This window comes from Hakea prostrata, chromosome 3, assembly GCF_041222555.1.
Source record: "Hakea prostrata isolate BN-2017 chromosome 3, UWA_Hpros_2, whole genome shotgun sequence".
In the NCBI taxonomy this organism is placed as follows: Eukaryota; Viridiplantae; Streptophyta; class Magnoliopsida; order Proteales; family Proteaceae; genus Hakea; species Hakea prostrata.
Window position 1 is genome coordinate 19666348 of NC_142602.1, and position 19848 is coordinate 19686195.

Sequence of the window (19848 nt, forward strand, 5' to 3'; positions counted from 1 at the left end):
AATGATGAGCTCTTCCATTTTGCAATTCTTTCTCGCTTCTCGTAGTGGTGACAGCTCTAGCTCATCTGTTTCAATGCTAGCCTGCAAAGTATAAAATATAGCACAACAAATGATCGAAGAAAAAAAAAAGGAAAAAAAAAAAATACAAGCAAGAAGGAGAAGAAGTAAACAAGGTTTGAGAGTGGAGGAGAACCATCTCTTCTCTTGCAGGGAAGGTTTCGTCAAGATGTGGCGGGTCTGGGTGCTCGTCCTCAGCATTTTGGTCTGGAGTTCAGATTCTGTCAATGGCAACACAAATACGAATGACTGTAAGAATTTCGAATCCAAGTGGTCTGCAACCTCGTTTTTGGAGTTTTTTTTTTTTTTTTCGTTTGGGTTTTCTATTTTTTTCATCTGGTTGTTTCCTCCCTCTTGACAATGCTGATGTAAGTAATGAAAGTTTGCTTCTTGTAGATTGATCTTGAGAACATAAGAAAACGAAGTAGGTGGGTCTTAATTATGATCTCCAACTTTTCTTCAGTAGTGGGTTTTAATTCAGAAACAAACATTTTAAGTCTGTTTCTGAATTTCGATTAGATTGAATACCCAGAATTTGAGACTGGATCGTTTATAACGGATGGGTTTCATAGTAGCTCTGTTTTGTCTATCCAATTTGTTTTGGTTGGAATTTGGAGATGGTTGCAGGCTTATTTCCATTTCTGAATGTTTACTTGAAGTTTTTTTTTTAGTATGGATGAAAGGGAAAATGGAAAAAGATCCAGATAGATGGTTGTCTTATGGAAAAAGATCCAGATAGATGGTTGTCTTATTTCAAACACAAATCGAACACTATAGATTTGTGTTCTTCCTTCAAGTGTGTCCTAGGCTGGTTTCCTTCTAATGACGGCTTCTTCTTTCTTTTCTATCTTGAACTGCAACTTCTCAAAAAGGGTGATTCTTTTAGCTAGAGGTATATCTCACTGAAGCTATGGATGCCATATATAAATCTGTTTTATCTGGCTTTGATGAGCCTGATTTAGATGTATGAAATTGAGTTTTGTTTATTTATTTATTTATTTTTTTATATACTGATACAAAATAAGTTGCCAATCTGAGTTACACTCCTAAGAAATCAATAACTCTCCTCTATATCATCATGTGTATCTTTTTAAATCTCTACTTCGAATCTTTGTCCTTGCTATGACCTTGTGGTTCAGACGTTATTGTTCTTGCAACATGTATTCCTCCTATATATCCTTTAGAATTTATGGATGTCTTGAATTGATTTTCTTTGGGCTTTTGGTTTCCCAGTGGAAGTTAATTTTGGAGTTAATTTTTTGCATTTGTACATTCTGGTGGCACTAGTAACAACTACTCTAGCAGCTTGGATATAGTATTTTGTCTGCATGAGAATTTTGGTTTCCCTTTATGTAGCCATTTTGCTGGGTTTGCTAGTGCCATGTGTTGAAAAGAAATCTGCATAATTCACATTTTTGGATCTACTGTCATGTTGTTCCTTTAACATTTTAGGAGGTCAATATCCTATTCAAGATGCCATAACCTGCATCAGAAGTGATAAGAAACTTTAATATCTGAAACAAATATGCTTTTGGAATCTCCCAACTTGTTATTTATTGTATCAATTTGGCTTCTTTGAGCCACAGCTTCTGCACTTAGGGTCATGTACAGCAGCCTAAATTCTCCATCTCAGCTAACGGGTTGGAGCTCAAACAATGGTGGTGATCCATGTGGTCAGTCCTGGAAAGGTGTAACCTGTTCTGGCTCTGCAGTTACAGAAATGTGATTTTCTTTACTCTCCCTGTTTTTCCTTTCATTTCAAATGCTTTTATATCCGCTGTTTCTATTTTATCCTAACTATATGTTACGCCATGTTCCATCAGCAAATTATCGGGACTTGGACTTAGTGGGACATTAGGGTACCAGCTATCAAGCCTAAGTTCTTTAACAATCCTGTAAGTGTGGTTTTATTTATTTTTTAATCGTGCCACATTTTTATCATAGCTTTGATTGATTGATTAGCTTTACTTGCAAAATATACCCAGGGATGTAAGTAACAATAATCTTGGAAACCAGTTACCCTATCAACTCCCTCCAAATGTGCAGCAGCTGTAAGTTTTCATCGCTTTACATTCTTTTGGTGCCCCACCCCCCCCCCCCAACCAAAAAAGAAAAAGAAAAAAGAAATAAAGAACAGAAGAAGAGCAACACCTGATTCTGAAGTCTGAATACAGAAATTTTGCTCGGAACTCCTTCAGTGGTGGACTTCCTTATTCAATTTCTTCGATGACTTCTCTTAAATATCTGTGAGTACCATTATTTATCAGATATTCTGTGCAAAATGCTTTAGATGACTTGGGACTAAACAACTGCATTGTTGATGAATGTAGAAACATCAGTCATAATCAAATCAATGGCCAATTGGATGATATGTTCGGACAGCTTTCTGCCATTACCACATTGTGAGATACCTCTCTAACTTCTAAAAGCTATCATGATTGCTCCACATTAGATAATATCATGAAGAAATGTTGCATCATTTTTTTAATCCTTTGGTTAAGTTATTTAAGGCAGGGGATCAACACATTGCTGGGGTGGGGTGGATCTCCCATGCCAATTCAATGGGAGTATAGGAGGGTGTGCCCCACCACTTGCATACAGTGGGCCTTCATGTCAGAGAGGAGAGAGATTGTCAAGGTGCACATGAAGATACTGGCAGTGTGGAGATCATTTCCCTTATTTTAATGTTCAGAAGTATCAAAGTTTGACCTTTTATGGAATGTTTTAAACAAGCACCAATAACACGAGTACACAACAAGATGGATAGCTGCGTTTCTTCCAAAATCTAGACCCTTTTTATCGATATCTGCTAATCACATAAGCTGATCCCTCCTGTATGAGAAGTGAAAGGTGTCCCTCTTCTTGCCAAACTGTTGTAACATGATTCTTATATCTATCAATAACTGCATGAATTGCATGATGGATGTGAAGAAGTAGGCAATTATCTTGGCAATAATGAGTTAAGGTCATATTTGCAGTGAATGCCCTGTCAAGTTAGTGCACAACTTAGAGGGGTCAACTGCTAGAGGGGGCTTCCCAGTGATTTAGAAGGAGAAAGAGGGAGGGAAATTGAATAAGAAGAAAGGTCAGCGATGGGGGGAAGGAAGATAAGAGTGCACGTGCACAACCACACAGGCTCTCAAACCATAAACTATATCTGTATTTTCCAATGTAAAATTGCATCCTAATACAGGCTGTTTAAAAGAAGAAAATCTAACTGATAAGCGACACCTAATAAACTAAGAAACAAACTTTAGCATGGAAATTATCTCCTATATTTTCTAACCAACGCTAACTCTAACTCTTAGCTCTTGCATGTAACCCACTTTCTAGTATTGAAAGAATAATATATTATCACAAAAATAAATAAGTTCCTAATATTCTACTGGACCCAGTTCATCTTGATCTGAAAACCAATTGGGTTTGGATTGGTGCAAGCTAGTTTATCTGCATCACAAATAGTCTTGCATTACAATAGGAACACCCAATTCTCCGGTTAACATGACCCCTAGAATCAGACTTAGCTGGTTATCCAGTCTCCACAAAATGCATCAGGCGCAGTAGTTGACAGGGTGAAGCTGAAGATGATTTATTATATTATGGAATAGAAGTACACTAAATATCACCCAAAAGGGGAGCAGGAGATCTCCTCAGAAACCTTAGCTTGAAACTCCTCAAACTCACTTGTTTTAGATGCCGAAACAACAAGACACAGAACATACAAATTTTTTTCCAAGTCTGGTTGACCCATTGAGTTTGGTTATACTGTATCAAACCAGGAACCCGGCTTCCATGTGAAGTTATCATGGATCAGAGTTGCATAATCATCCAGAATGGAATTGGATGTCTTAGGCTCTGAGAAGCTTCTTTATAAAACAGTGAGGCTGTATAATCAGTTAGCCTGTGATACAAAAAGATAAAAGTCATATTCAAATAAGATTCTTACCATGAAGAAAAATTGTTTTACCCTAAACATAAAGTATATAACCCCTGATTAGCTTGACTTCCTCCCTGATCTGTCTGCTTCCTTCCAGCTACGAGGGAGTAGAAACTCTATCCACTCTCTTTATCTGCGCAATCCATGTAAATTTTGCTTCTTAGGCTTTGCTTTGGGTATCTATTTGTTTCTTTTTAGTACTTCACTTCTAACCAACTACCACAGTAATCTTTTAGAGTTAAAACATCCTAATTATTTTATGCAGTTATAGTTTACACTTCCCGGAAGTAACTTTTGCAGTAATCTTATAGAGTTAAAATATCCCAATCATTTTATGCAGTTACAGTTTACACTTCCTGGAAGTATATTTTTGCAGTATTCTGGATGAAGCTTTTCTTAATCCTGTACATTCCAACTCTGAGCTGTAGATGATACCAAAACTACATTAGCCTAAGGAAAAGAAATTGATATCAGAACCAAATAATGAAAGCAATAGCAGAAGTAATTAAACAAATATGTACATGAACATTGAACTCGTGTTTTCTGTTTATTGCAAAAGGTATTTGTCCTCTGTCCTGTGGATCTCAGACCTTCTGAATAATAATGAAAATGATGATCTTCCTTCTGTGCCCTAGGGACTTCTCTTACAATACACTTACAGGTAACCTTCCTCAGAGTTTCAGTTCCCTTTCAAGTGTAACTACCATGTAAGTAAAACAGTGGTTATCTTATTAGATAGTAATACTTATCAACTGGGATTTCCTCTCTTAATTTCTTATCTATAATCATGCAGGAATCTACAAAACAACCAATTTACAGGCCCTATTAATGTCCTTGCAAATCTTCCCCTTCAGTATTTGTGAGTGATCTATGCAGATTAATTGAAAAACTTGCATGTTTTCCTTTCTTTGCTCAATGCTAATAGACTTCTTCATTTAAAGTCATTAAGTCATTGTCACTGTTTTCTGTTTCCAGAAATGTTCAAAACAACGGATTCAGTGGCTGGATACCTAACTCATTGAAACATGTACCAAATTTTTAGTAAGAAACAAAACCCTGATTTCCTTTTGTGGAGAGATTTATTCCTTGGTTCTGATATTTATGATTTTTGCTCCAGCTATGGGGGTAACCCATGGTCCAATGGGCCTGCACCACCACCTCCACCATACACATCTCCACCAAGTCGACACTCCAACACAAACAGCCCACCGTCTAATGGTGGCAATTCAGGTATTGGAGGTGGAGGTATAGCAGGAATAGTAATATCAGTTTTGGTCGTTGGCGCAGTAGTAGCATTCTTCTTAGTGAAAAAGAGATCCCGAAGGACTGTGTCAGATGTTGAAAAGCTTGACAACGATCGGCCTTTCACCCCTCTTGTTTCGGATAATGTTAAAGGTTTTCAGCTTCATGCCTTCACCTACATAGTCTTTATCTTTGAGTCTTTGAACATATCTGTTACACACAACAGTGAATACTAGTTTTGATGCTGATGTGTTTTGTGTGTTTTGCAATAAGGAGTAGTTAGAGAGTATCTACACTAAGTTTAGTTAGGGAGTATCTCTCCATTTATGTGGGGAGAACAAATAGACAAACAAAAACAAGTACCTAAGTTAGTTTACTGGATAGTTGCATAGATAACCATCTAGATGCATTTTATTGTGAAGATGCCTATAGGGGTTCACCTTGCTAGTTCATCCTCTATAACTCCCTAAGCTTCACCTTGACAGCACTGACTGAACTAACTAGGGTAGTTAGAAGTGGTTTCCCCCCATCTAGAATCCAGAGTAGGTATTTATGGAGTTAAAATCAAATATCAAAATTCAAGGGTTCTCGTTCTGAAACAAAAACTGGTTTTGTAAAATGCCAGGCAAATATTGATTTACCGATTCGTCTATAATAAAGTCAGTTTGAAAGAACTAAGAAGTATTTATATTTTCTGATAAATCACTGAGCTGATTGGTTGAGCCTATGGTTGACCAAAATGCTTTCAATAACAAGAAACACAGCCTTCTTATCCCAACTTAATGGGGCCACCTGCATGGATGCAAACATAACGAAGTAAAAACTGGGGCTCTAAACAACAAAAGAGATCAGAAACAAAAAAAAAAAAAAAAAAGGGAAAATGAAACATGAAAGATAAAAATGTAAGAGGAAAGAGGCAGAGCCCATCAAGTCAGGACAATGTCAGCTAGACAGGTTATGTTGCATGGACGATCTGAAAAAGTACTTTGAGAAGTATTTTAGTAGATTCAAACAAAATGTTAATCTTGAGAGGGAGATTGGGTAAGATTATGTATATAGAACCATCTTAAGCCTGGAAATGCACATAAGTTCATTGCTTTTCTTGAAGAATTAGTCATTTAACTATACTGTTTTGGTTGGGAGTGGGCGTTGAGACACTTGAATGTATTTCGATATCAAATTTAATTTTGATGTGGGACTGTGAAAAGGACTGTTGATATAGTTTGGGTAGCCATGATTTTCTGTTTGTCTTGTTTTCAAAGAACTGAGTTATATAATAAAGAACTAAAAGAAATTTAGCAGAGACCCCAACCAAAGTTTTCCGATTTCTGAAGTAATTTAAGTCACGTAGTGACTGCAAGGTTTGTCACTGGTATTTGTGGGATTTTGCCGCATGCCAATTGATGGGTTGGTTAATGATTAAAAATAAAGTTACATGGAAGATATGAAGTTGCAATTCCCATTTACTGACTTTAGTGTTAATTATCCAGACTCACCCCAAGCTTTCTACAATTAAAGATACTGATGCCATGCTCCATATTTATATATACCCCTTCTTGGAGACAACTGTCCTTTATGTTTTAACCCAGACCCCTTGATTTACGTCTGACTCCACACTTGCAACTGAAGCAACTCATTGAAACTCTCAACAGTTTGAGTTGAGTTCCTCCAAAATATCATCTGTGTAATGCTTCCAGTTGTTTTCACCATGGAATTAAACACTTCCTGCCTCTTCTGTACCGCTGGTGCCCATTTACGGCTGTTTGGAACTTCCTTTTGAACAAGCAGAATGATTTTGAAACTTAAGAATACATGGGAATGCTCGTGCCATGGCTTCTTAACAACATAAGATTATTAAGGATAGAAAGTCTGATAAATTTTCAACCATGGCCTATTGGAGATCCATGAGACCTGCCCCCTCGCCTTCCTCCTCCTCTGTCTCTAGAGATCTCTTCCCCTCCCCCTCCCCGGGGCCTCCTCTTTCTGCCCTCCCTATCTGCCCCCACCTTCTAGTTCTCTATTTTCTCCTCCTCTTCTCGTCCTCCCTTCCACATCGTACAATCCTCCTTGGACAATCAATGGAAGATCTCTAGAACTATGGGAATTCTTTTGGTCGATCAAGGGTTTTTGGTTTTTAAGTTTTCAGATGATGATGACTTCCGAGGCCATTCAAGGAGGGCCTTAGATGGTGGGGAAAAGACCGTTGTTCCTCAGGAAATGTCAGAGGAAGCTTCAACTCACCTGGGAGAACTGCACCCTGTCTCTAACCACCTTGTTGGCATTGCTGCTAGTAAGCTCTGACCCCTCATCATCGTCACCTGTAGATCATTTGACTCTCTCTCCTAGTGATTCTATGCCTCTTACTTCTTTCTCCTTTTGGGAATTTGTTGCTGGCACTTTGAACTTTGCACTTGATGCCTTCACCAGCTTGAAAGCTCCACCTGTCCACCTAGCCTCTGCCGTAGCCCCCTCCCTGCATTGAGTCCCTCATTGGAACAATACTGTGCACGGTCTCCTGTGGGATCATCCCATTCTGTTCCCCCAATTTTCCCTTTCTCTTCCCCCTCCCCTCCTCCCATTCCTGTTTGGCCCACTGGGTCCACCCCCTTCCTCACTTCTTTCCCCTCTTTCCTCTTGCCCCAATCCAACTCCTTTGTCTTACCTCCCACTTCGCTTGGCCTACCCCTCAACCCTCTGGCCCATTCCCCTTCCCCCCCCCCCCCCCCCCCCCCCCCCCAAAAAAAAAAAAAAAAAACCTCTCCTAGGACATGCTCTGGCCCCAATCCCTTTTATCCTTCCCAGCTTGGCACTCCTCCCCCCTGCAGCTAGGGCCCTTCTGGCCCAACCCATCTCCTCATTCCACGCCCTGTCATTTTCCCCCAGCCTATTCCTCCCCCCTCTCAACCCACCCCCTCCCCTTCCCCATTCTCGGCCCACTTCTAGCCCTTCCCTTATGCTCCGCCCAAGTCTAACCTCCCCTCTTCCGGCCTTGGCCCTCTTCCTATCCTTCCCCCGATTCCTCCCCTCTGTCAATTCCTGATGGCATTGACTGCGGGCTGGCTTATTTAACATTGAGACCCCATCTCCCTTGCTTCTAGATCGTAGGAGAAGCAGCCAATCTACTAAAGGGTGCCAACACTTTGATGAAGACTTCTTTTTTGAGCTCAAGTCTTCTAGGAGGAAGAAGAAAAATAGGAAGACTAGCTTTGACCCTTGAGTTTGTCTTGGCTCTTAGGTCTTGGTCTTTAATGTCTAGTTTCCTTTTCTTTGTTTTGCTTGTTGCTTATGGCCTCGATGGCTTTGGTAGGGCTCTGCCCATTTCCATATTTCTGTTCTCCTCTCCCCTCCCCCTTTTCTCCTTTTGGTGAATGAATCCTTTATTCATCCACCAAAAAAAAAAAAATTGCAACCATTGATGGGAAGCAATTTTGTCCAGAATACAAATAATGGCCTTGACTTTGCCAAGATCAACAATTAAATTTAAGAACTAAACTGAGAAGCTGCAGAAAGCAGCTTGAATATTTTAAGCTGGTCCCAAAAAAAACTCATATTTACATGAAGTGAGAGTGGAGTTTTAACTGTTAGGGATAATGGATGCACAACTACGAACAGAGAAGAACACAAGCAAAGCACACAAGGGAAATTTAACGTGGTTCGGCAAAACCCTGCCTATGTCCACCAGAGAGAAAAGGAGTTCAACTATTTCTAGGAAACCACACACCACTCTCACACCCTCAAAGTGCTACCCTTTGCTTCCCCCCAATCCTTATCCTTAGGATGGGTTCCCCAATCCCCTACAGGGATTGATTCCCCAATCTCCTACAGAGATTGATACCTATAGGTTATTCCACAGAGACTATTTATAGGGAAACCTAAAACCCTAATCCCAAATTCCCAATGTAATTACAATTTTACCCCAGTATTAGTAATTGACCCAAACCCTGTTTCAATTACAAATACAACTAAAACCATAATTACATGGACCACAGAATACAAGACACCCAAACCCAACAATCCCCACCTTGGCTTGAATTCTGCAAACCACCTTGAAGAAAACCGTTGATGATGTCTCTTTGCAATCACCAGTCTCTGTGTATCCATCACACCTCACCGCATGGCCCACATCCCCTCCAGGGATGCTTTTGTTACCGCCATCACTAAATAAGCATGGCGCACCCCCCCCCCACCTAGGGTGTCCTGTACGGCTCATTGCCGCCATACACGCATGAACCACATCCCTTCCAGGAATGCTTTTGTTACCGCCATTACTAAATCCAGCATAGCACACACCCCCACCTAGGGTGTCCCGTACAGCTCATTGCTGCTATACACGCATGACCCACCTCCCCTCCAGGAATGCTTTTGTTACCGCCATACGACGTGATATGGCTCCATCTCTCCTTTTGTCACAACCGGCTTTGAGAGATCACTGCCACTCACCAAATCCAAAGCAAAAGTCATTCGCTTCTTTCCAGATTTGCCCTTGTTTTGCGCCTAAACAACCTGCAAATTCTGTCTAGCTATACCCCTTGCCAAAGTGTCAACTGGAGCTCCACCTGTTTCAATACTCCCTGCAAGCTAGTACAATTTACCTGATTTGTGGCTTTTGTACTCATCAATCAACTTAAGAACCTCACCGTTGATCTTCGTACGAACTCACAAAATCAATACAGACGGAGCGAAATTTTCTCGATCCGTCACTTCCACTGAGTTCGGAACGCCCAAAAACCTTATGAATACTTAACTCCGTACAAAAAACATTCACACAAAATGCTGTGGAAACAACCTGTACGGTATCGATTCGGTAATACAAAAAAAAAAATCCCTTTTTCCGTCTTTTTCCCACTTAATCTTTTTTTTTCTTCTTTTTCTCCCTTGACGGTCTTCCTCCACATTCCACTTCTCAACTTTTCAAACTTTTTTTTTTCATCGCAAAGTAATCATTGCATCAAGAAAAAAAATTACAACCTTCCTCACTGTACTAATATATATATATATATATATATATATATATATATATATATATATATTGACCAAGATCTTAAACAAGATCGCTTTCTTTTTTTTTTTCAATCCTCTCTTTTAGCCAATCCGCTCAAATCTTAAGAAATAAAAAAGATAAAAAAAACTTCACGATTCTAGGTCTAGAATCGTACCTTCGATCAATTCGTCGAAGCTTTCTCCGTTCTCCTGGCACCTATCCTCTCCTTTCTGGATCTTTGAACACCTCCGGCGACAATCCACCGAACATCGCTCTGATACCACTTGTTAGGGATAATGGATGCACAACCGCGAACAGAGAAGAATACAAGCAAAACACATAAGGGAAATTAACGTGGTTCGGCAAAACCTTGCTTACGTCCACCAGAGAGAAAATGAGTTCCACTATTTTCAGGAAACCACACACCACTCTCACACCCACAAAGTGCTACCCTTTGCTTGCCCCCAATCCTTATCCTCAGGATGGGTTCCTCAATCCCCTACAAGATTGATTCCCCAATCTCTTACAGAGATTGATACCTATAGGTTATCCCACATAGACTAATTATAGAGAAACCTAAAACCCTAATCCCAATATAATTACAATTTTACCCTAGTATTAGTAATTGACCCAAACCTTGCCTACGTCCACCAAACAATGAAGGGAGAAGGGTTCAAGTAGAATGGTGTTAGGGATAATGGATGCACAACCACGAACAGAAAAGAACACAAGCAAAGCACACAAGGAAAATTTAACGTGGTTCGGCAAAATCCTGGCCTACGTCCACCGGGAGAAAAGAAGTTTCACTATTTCCAGGAAACCACACACCACTCTCACACCCACAAAGTGCTACCTTTTGCTTGCCCCCAATCCTTATCCTCAGGATGGGTTCCCCAATCCCCTACAGGGATTGATTCCCCAATCTCCTACAGAGATTGATACCTATAGGTTATCCCACAGAGACTATTTATAGGGAAACCTAAAACCCTAATCCCAATGTAATTAGAATTTTACCCCAGTATTAGTAATTGACCCAAACCCTGTTTCAATTACAACTACAACCAAAACCATGATTACATGGACCACAGAATACAAGACACCCAAACCCAACATTAACATTCTCGAGAATAACTGAAGTTGAATTTCTCAAGTCTAGGATTCCGTGGCCTAACAAAATGGGAATTGCCTAACTTTACCTAACTTTGGCCTAGTGTCTGTTTTCATGTAATGGGTCCTAGGATATCCAGTGAGGAACTTGATGAAACCGTATCTTCAGTTTAACTTACTCCATTACTGTCTCTAAGTTACAACAATTGTTTCTTCATGAGGTCCTTCCAAAAAATTTTATTCTAAAAGATTCGATTTATGCTTTTTGTATTTCACATGCTAGTGACCCTTGAGTTGTCAGCACTTGGTAACTGCCCAACAACGACAATAAATTAGTAATAATAATAACTAAATAAATAAGGTGAGAAATGAAAATCATAACTGCCCTCAAATTAAGTGAAATCTACTTTTATATTTCAAGATGTCTATTTATTTTCAAATGCATAATTTTCATTGTTAGCATTGTCTCTGCAGAAGTGACAGAAAAGTCTATTCCACCATCGTCCATAACTGACTCAAAGGCAGTTGAAACTTCTGCATTGAACCTTAGACCTCCCCCCATTAAATCATTCGATGAAGATGACCTTACAATCAAGCCGATTGTTGTCAACAAGGCGACTACTACTCCAATAAATGCTAAAATGTATTCGATAGCGGACCTGCAGATGGCTACTGATAGCTTTAATGTGGAAAACCTTATTGGTGAGGGGTCTATTGGACGTGTTTATCAAGCTCAATTTGATGATGGAAAGGTATAAGATTACTCTTGATGAGTTGTAGATCGTTTATTCCTGGTAGATCTAACTGCTGGGACTTATTGCGTATTGATTTTCATCATACATATGCTCTTTAGTATTTCCGATATAAATTTTGGTTAGGCCGTGACTAGGGCCTTTTTCATTGATTTCTTTGGTTGAATGCCTCTGATCTGTGGTCTTGACTCTGCAGGTTCTTGCTGTGAAGAAAATAGATTCATCTGTTCTGTCTTCCCAGGCATCTGAAGATTTCATAGAAGTTGTTTCCAACATGGCACGGTTGCATCACACGAATGTGACTGAGCTGGTTGGGTACTGTTCTGAGCATGGGCAGCACCTTCTAGTTTACGAGTTCCATAAGAATGGTTCACTCCATGATTTTCTGCACCTCTCGGATGAATACAGTAAACCATTAACATGGAACACCCGTGTCAAGATTGCTTTGGGGACGGCACGTGCATTAGAGTAAGTGATTTAGGGTATATGCACAAAGAAGATTTTTTTTTCTTTTTTAATTATGATACTACATCTATGGAAGAAAACAATCTGAATGTCAAATCAATATTGATATTTTTATTGTTTCCTTTATCTAATATAAGAACTGTTGCTTTAAAATCAAAATATGGGTATTCGCACTGGAACCTGAAGGTCCTGAACCCACCAGGGGCTCCTTGCACTCTATAATAATATTGTTTAAGTATTATCTGTCTAATATTTATTTCACTGCACTTTGTTCTCTTGGAACCAATACTTGAGGGTACTATGGGGAATAAAACTTAGTAGAGCTTCCAGATCATTAAGTGGGTTTCTGTGCCCTTATATTTTTGTTCTTTCCCTCTTTTGATTGGGAGGGTTCAAAATTCATGGGGTAGATGCTATAGGTTAACCAATCTATGAAACAGGTGCTGAAGCAATTGAGAAGTCTACATCACATTACCTTAATACATTGATATTTTTGTGTTCTCCAAAACATGAAACCTGCAAGGGACCTACTTGGCGGGCATGCAGTAGGCTAGTAGCTCTTGTGTGATCTTTTTCTGTCAGGTTCTCTAGGATCATGGTACTTTGGCCAAATTTGATATGACTCCTGGTTTGCTGGAATTGTTCATCCAGGAAGCACTTCTTTATCTCACCCCACAAAATAAGGGGGGAAGTGATTTTAGAGTGAAAAATAAATGTAATTGACCCTTGAGAAGAACCATTCCAGAAAAGAGGAGAAGGAGCCAGGTTTTGTGGATCACCCCTGTAGAATGGACCTTGTACCAAAGATGATCCAAGTCAAAAATACCCAAGAAGAAGAAGACCTCTAGAAGGCTCTGTCTGTTTTGACAGGAAATATTTCCCTTGAAAATTATTTATTTCTTCTGCATACATAACAATGAAGAATATTTGGGCTTTGTTGAATGATGGAAAACGTGATGCAGGTGTTGACCTCCAAATATAACAAGTGCCTCAACCTCCAACTCATTAGGCTACCACTACCTTTTTGTGGAAACATAATATTTTCTGGATTGAAGTGCTGAAATCATCAATTGCTTCTATAGTAAGTCCTGGTAACCATTTATTTGTTAGAGCAAATGGAACCTCTTTCTCCAAGTAAGTGGTACCAAGTGCCCCTTATTCCCACCCATATTATCAAATCAGAGCCCAAACAATCCAGATCCTCTAGTATTATTTAGAAATTCAGCCCAAACACCCTGTATCCTGTAGTTATTTGCCCCCCTAATCTGGAACAACAACAAAGCAGCAGTTTGAACAAGTTTTATAACTTCCCCCTGCTGCTCTGCATGCTGGTTTTTTGTTACAGAATTACTTGTTTTTTTCTATTCATAATCACAAAAGAGATCATCCTCAGTAAAATTGCAAGCTTTCCCTCCACCAGTGACCAGACCATCTTCCCATCCCACAGAGAAAGGTGACGAATGGTCATAAAAACTCTAGGCAGTCCCCACACTTAAAAGGTCATAACATACGAACTGTACTGCTGCCTGTGATCTTTCTTTTTATTTTCTTTATTATTTTCAATATCAACTGGACTCTCACTAGCTAAGTCTTCTTAAAGTGTCAAATCTTGTAGTTCTGTGATCATCCACCTAATGAATGGATCCATTGCTCTGTTAATCTAAACATTTTTATGTTCCCTTCAGAGAATTAGCTACCTTTCTCAATAATTCTTATGTATGCATTCCTTTACTTACAAAGTATATATTCAGGTATCTTCATGAAGTTTGCTCACCACCTGTTGTCCATAATAATTTAAAGTCTGCCAACATTTTACTGGATATGGAGCTGAATCCTCACCTTTCAGACTGTGGCTTGACGAACTTCATAGCGAATGCTGATCAGGTTAGAATCCTGAGATTCACAAAGCTGCATTCTGATTTATCATTAGGAATTCTGAAATTCACTGAATTTACATGATTAGGTCGGAATTTATCATTAGTCTTTTCCATCAGTAGTTCCCTCAGGAAGCCAGAGGAGTGGGCAGAGGAAGGATTTACAGTGTTAGCTTAAAGTACAGAGCTCTGACCTCTGCCTTAATGAATGCTGTGAACCACCGGGGGGGGGGGGATGGTTTGGTCGGACACAATCCCATTAATCAAAGGGAAAATTACTTGAATACACCCTGCACTATGCCCTGATTGCTTGTCATTACGAGTTATGATACTATTACTTGAACATTCCTTGCATTTTAAGATTTCTAACAAGTAGACCCTGTCCTGTTTAGCAACGCTGTAATGAGTTAGAACATTCCGAAATACCCAAATTACCTTTTAAATGGAGTGAAGTAACCCCTTTATCCTTCGCCAATGTCACAGGGGAATTTTCCCTTTCTTCTTATGCCCTGGTTGCTTTTCATGACCAATTTTGAAACTATTACTTGAAGTCTTGAAAACTCTTGCATTTAAGATCTCTTACAAGTAGCCCCTCTCGGTTAGTCAGCCACTATTTACTGATGGCTTCATGGGTTAGGGAAATCCTAAATGCCCAAATTACCCTTAAGAGTAGCAAGGTGAAACTTTTTATCCTTTGGCCATGGTAAAGGGAACTTTTTATTCACCACCATTTTAAGCTGTTGGGAGCATTGGTTCAGTAAGTTGGTTCCATACTTCCATGTAAGAACCAAGAATAAAGGGTTTTAGTCCTGCATTGGTTGGGCAGTGTTTGACTTTTGTGCTTATGACGTTGGACACCAGCATTATTTTTTTTTGGTGTGTGTGTGTGTGGGTCAGGGGGGTGGTATTGATGCAGTGAGTGCTCCGTGGCTTGTAATGGGATGGGCTTTAGTCCCACATTGGTTGGGTAATGTCCAGCTGCTGGATTTGTGACATAGGAAAGTCCTCTTACCTTAAAGCCAGAGAGCTTTTCAGTTGGTTGTCAATAGTAACTTGGTTTTTCCTGTAAGAATATCTGAAAGTTCAGTTGACTCTCACCTATGGTACAGTGTGTCGGCGATAGGCGACACGACTTATACAAAAAGTAGATGATATAAATCGGCGATATATCGTGAAAAGTCGATTTCTCGGCAATATATCACCAAATTCACCATATTTAATAAAAATTCATTCAGCTTTTCACTGATTTTTCGTTCGATTTTTGCCAAAGTGAGCTGGACCCCGTGTCCGTCGGCAATAAAATGTGAAGCATGAGCCATACTCAACATAATTGTATAATAGATTGTAAACTTTAGTACATCTATTCACTAGTTGTATATTTGTGTTCTCTTTGTATGTTTACATTAGTTTATATAAATTTTCCAGACTTCCAGTTTTGCCCGCATATAGCGGGACATGTGTCTATCAAAAACTCTAGATTAAGTGATGTTTCATGCCAAAATAATGTTCCCAGTGTGTTTATTAGCATCAAATTAAGTTACACAACAAAATTTAAGCCAAAATTACCCTAAACACCCTCCGAAATCAGGGGTTGAATTTTCATCGACACGCTGCAAAAAGTCGCCGAATGTCGCCGTGTCGGTGGTGTCACCAGCCAAACACAGTGACATGGTCCGAAATGTCGGACCTTGCTCTCACCCCAAATTTCGGTCTCTTTCTTTCTGGATATACCTCGACATCATGCCTCTTTTACTTATTATGGGTTTCTTGGTCCAAAGAAATCAATGATGGCTGAAGAAAAAGGTACTAGCTACTTAACCTAGCTCCTTGCCTTTCATGGGGCAGTAGGGCTCTTTGGGAACTAGTTGTCTTGGTTATTAGCAAATAGAGTAGAAAGATTCTGATGATCTGCCTGTTTAGTGGGTTGACATCTTGGTGCAGAAGCCATCACAACGTTTGATTTCCTACCACATATCAATAATTGGGGTGACATCCTACCCTGACTTTTCCACCACATTTTCATTTTCCAGGTATTGAATCATAACACACGATCTGGATATACAGCACCCGAAGTTGCATTATCTGGCCAATATGCCACAAAAAGTGACATATACAGCTTTGGAGTGATCATGTTGGAGCTTCTTACTGGTCGGAAACCATTTGACAGGTAAAACCATCTGATCTTAGAAGCATAAGTCTCTCCTTATATTCTTCCGAGTTTGTATTATGCTTTCTCTTTCTTCTCTTTTCTTTTTCTTGATATTATATTATATGGTTCTGGCAGCTCCAGGCCAAGGTCTGAGCAATCGTTGGTTCAATGGGCAACACCACAGCTTCATGACATTGATGCTTTGTCTAAGATGGTTGATCCAGCTCTAGAAGGCCTATACCCTGTCAAGTCTCTCTCACGTTTTGCTGATGTGGTCGCTCTATGTGTTCAGGTATTATATTAGGATTTAGGAAGGTGTTGAACACCTATTTATTACTATTCCTCTACTACCAGTTGTACCCACCTTGAGTTTTCTCATATCATAAATCTTGATTTGGACAGGGGGAGCCAGAGTTCCGACCACCTATGTCCGAGGTGGTGGAAGCACTTGTTAGGCTGGTGCAGCGAGCAAACATGAGCAAGAGAACTACTGTAGATGAGCAAGGAAGAGGCCGGCGAGCAGATGATGCTGCCATGGACGAGTAAATGCTTAAGTGGCTTAAGTTGTGTCAGTTCCTGTTGATATTTGATGTACTCGTTATGGGGAGATGAAGTTAAGTTTCTATTTTAGTAACACAGGTACCTTATGTGTATAGATTCTTTGTATTTTTTTTATTTTTTTTTTGCGATGAGTTCCGAACAAAACTTACCTCTTGAATGTTTGTGATGAAGGCTCCTATGATATGAACAAAATTTGAAAATTAAATAGCTTTTTTTGAAAAAAGTCGATAACTATATGTATTTTTAGAGTGTACTCTCTTCCATCTTTGGAATGGTTAGGGAATTGGGCTTTGTTCTTGTTAGGAAGAAAGTCAACCTGGGTATGCATTTCGAGCACATCAAGAGTTTAGGTGATTCATTGCAAAAACCATGAGGGAAACTTCAAATCCTATCTCATACCATATTTTTAGCGATCTCGATAGACCAAGTTCGTCTCCTAGGGCTAGGAAGAAGATGATTACGATTTGTTCAAATTTCTTGAATCTGAAAGTCTAAGCTAGCTCCTAAATTCCACCCTTCTATTATTACGTCTAGAACTGCTCCCAGGCAGGGACAGCAATGGGATCAGGTCTGCTACATGCTCTTTGGGACTTGATTTGACTTTGCAGAGATGGAGTCCGACTGCAAGTAGCTGGTGCAAATTATAGAAGACACCACCCTCCCTATTCCGATGGAAAATTTTCTCCATTGTGGAAGATATTAGAGACAAAGCATCTAGATTTTTGGAAGTTCTAAGTATCTTCTTGTTCTTATAAGGTTTAATATTGTTGTAGACCTACTAGCTTCGGAAGGCTCTTATCGTTTTCGAGCGCAATAGATTTGTCGTGTTTCACTGAGTGGTTGGTGGACATTTGCTATCCTCCCTTCCTTGCTTCCTTGCTTGGGCTTTTGAACAAACAAAAAAAATTACTGATTTCAGGCACAAGACAAAGCTGTCGATGCCTAATGCTTGGCACAAGCACTGAGCCTCTTGAGCCAAAGCCATTAGCTACCTCTAGTCTCCTCCTGGTTTTTCTCTGCAACTCGCTTTTGAGAAAAGATCATATCTTAATTTGATCAAATATACTTGTTTATCAAACCATTTTTTAGACTGCCTAATGGGCAATCGTATGAACTAGGGCACAAGCGTTTGTAGCCTCTTGTAGCCAAAAGCCATTAGCCTTTGAACCAGTGCTAGCCTCTCACCACATCCTAGTTCCTTTCTCCAACAACTTGACAACATATATTTTTTGTTAAGAAAATATCATATCTTAATTTGATCAACGGTATGCATTAAATCGATTTACTGTGTTTATCAAACCATTGTTTTAGACGTTTGTCGGGGATCTTAGCGAAATGTATCACATTTGAAGTGCCAATATAGAACTAGGGTCATGAACTGTTGTTTAGTGTTCGCTAACCAATCTTAGTAATCTAGCAGCTTAGCCGTATGGGGTTCTCTTCGAGATTAAATTCAACAAACTAAATTTAAACTAAATCTATTAATTAATGCAAAAACTTAACCTATGTATGTGCTATCTTTGGAATCCCCCAATGCTTTTGACTAGCCAATAACTCTGACACTCAAACTAATCTGCTTGGCATTCCTTGAAAAAGGAGTTAGAACATCTTTGGCCAACTCAGTCACAATTAGCTAGAAGAGATAGAACAATCAAATTAATGAATAAGCATGTTCATGGCCATAAATACATAAGAAAAATAAAGATGATATCGAATAGAGAGAGAGAGAGAGATATGTGGTCTTCTTCTTAGTGTTAGGGCATTAAATTCGGTATTTAATGTCTCCCGCACATAATGAATTCCCTCTCTTTACTGTCGATTTAGTGATTCTTTCAGAATTTGGAAAAAACAAAACTGGAAAGTTGTAGATATTTTCAAACGTCCCATATCATCTTGAATCATTGAAATCCAAGCTCATAAGAGAACAAATTCCTCTAGGACCCGATTTTCAGATTTATTACCAATTTTGTTCCTTAGACCTCCACCTATTTCCAATTTAGCTAAGATATCACTTTTCATGATATCTTGAGCTGCAAGATTGAATGTCATGATTTAAAATCCATCAATATCTAATATATTTGCCAACTTTACTCCATATTATCTCTAATATCCAAAATCTCCCTATTCTGGAAAAATACACAAAAATACTCAATTAGCTCTCTTTAATTAAATAAGTATGGGGAATTAAATCAAATAAATAATGATAAATGCATGCTTATCATTTAGCACACACGCAAGCCGAACCTTCGCCTTTGTTTCGTCATAATAATTAAGTAATTATGCATTCCTCTTGTATCATTTGCATACATTGTCAAATTGTCCTCCTTTTTTTTTTGGGTAGAAGTACATCATCCCGTTTTGATGCTTGGAAAGAAAGGAGGAGGTTTCATGGTTGTTATTAAGCGAAAAGCCAGTGATTTAGGGTTTCATCTCTCACAAACTACTGAAATCACGAGATTCATGAATGTATCTTTTTACTTAACCCATGTAGAACAATTTAGGATCCATTTGATATTTAAATGAAACTAGTTTTTGATATTTCTTGCTTTGAAAAACAAAAATATTGACGGAAAACTATTTGATTTTTTTTTTGTTTGATTTTTGCAACATAAATATTTCTACTTCAAGAAACACTTTTGATGGAAATTGTTGTTGAGTCTGTTTTTTGAAGCTAAAACTAGGGGAGATTGGATTTAAGTCAAACAGTTTTATAGAGGGGTAAT

At 39.1% G+C, this 19848-nt stretch overlaps 1 protein-coding gene across 1 annotated transcript; it reads left to right on the forward strand.

The window, feature by feature from the left end:
• On the forward strand, nucleotides 1–17348 carry LOC149021425 (protein STRUBBELIG-RECEPTOR FAMILY 6-like). Its single transcript, XM_089149665.1, has 16 exons — nucleotides 1–308; nucleotides 1644–1779; nucleotides 1881–1952; nucleotides 2043–2108; nucleotides 2232–2303; nucleotides 2388–2459; nucleotides 4630–4701; nucleotides 4788–4853; nucleotides 4970–5035; nucleotides 5112–5389; nucleotides 11799–12076; nucleotides 12273–12544; nucleotides 14293–14425; nucleotides 16446–16582; nucleotides 16700–16856; nucleotides 16967–17348. Exons 1-16 carry the CDS (start codon nucleotides 110–112, stop codon nucleotides 17108–17110), a joined length of 2220 nt encoding a protein of 739 aa, XP_089005791.1. The 5' UTR covers nucleotides 1–109; the 3' UTR covers nucleotides 17111–17348.
• Nucleotides 17349–19848: the final 2500 nt, after the last annotated feature.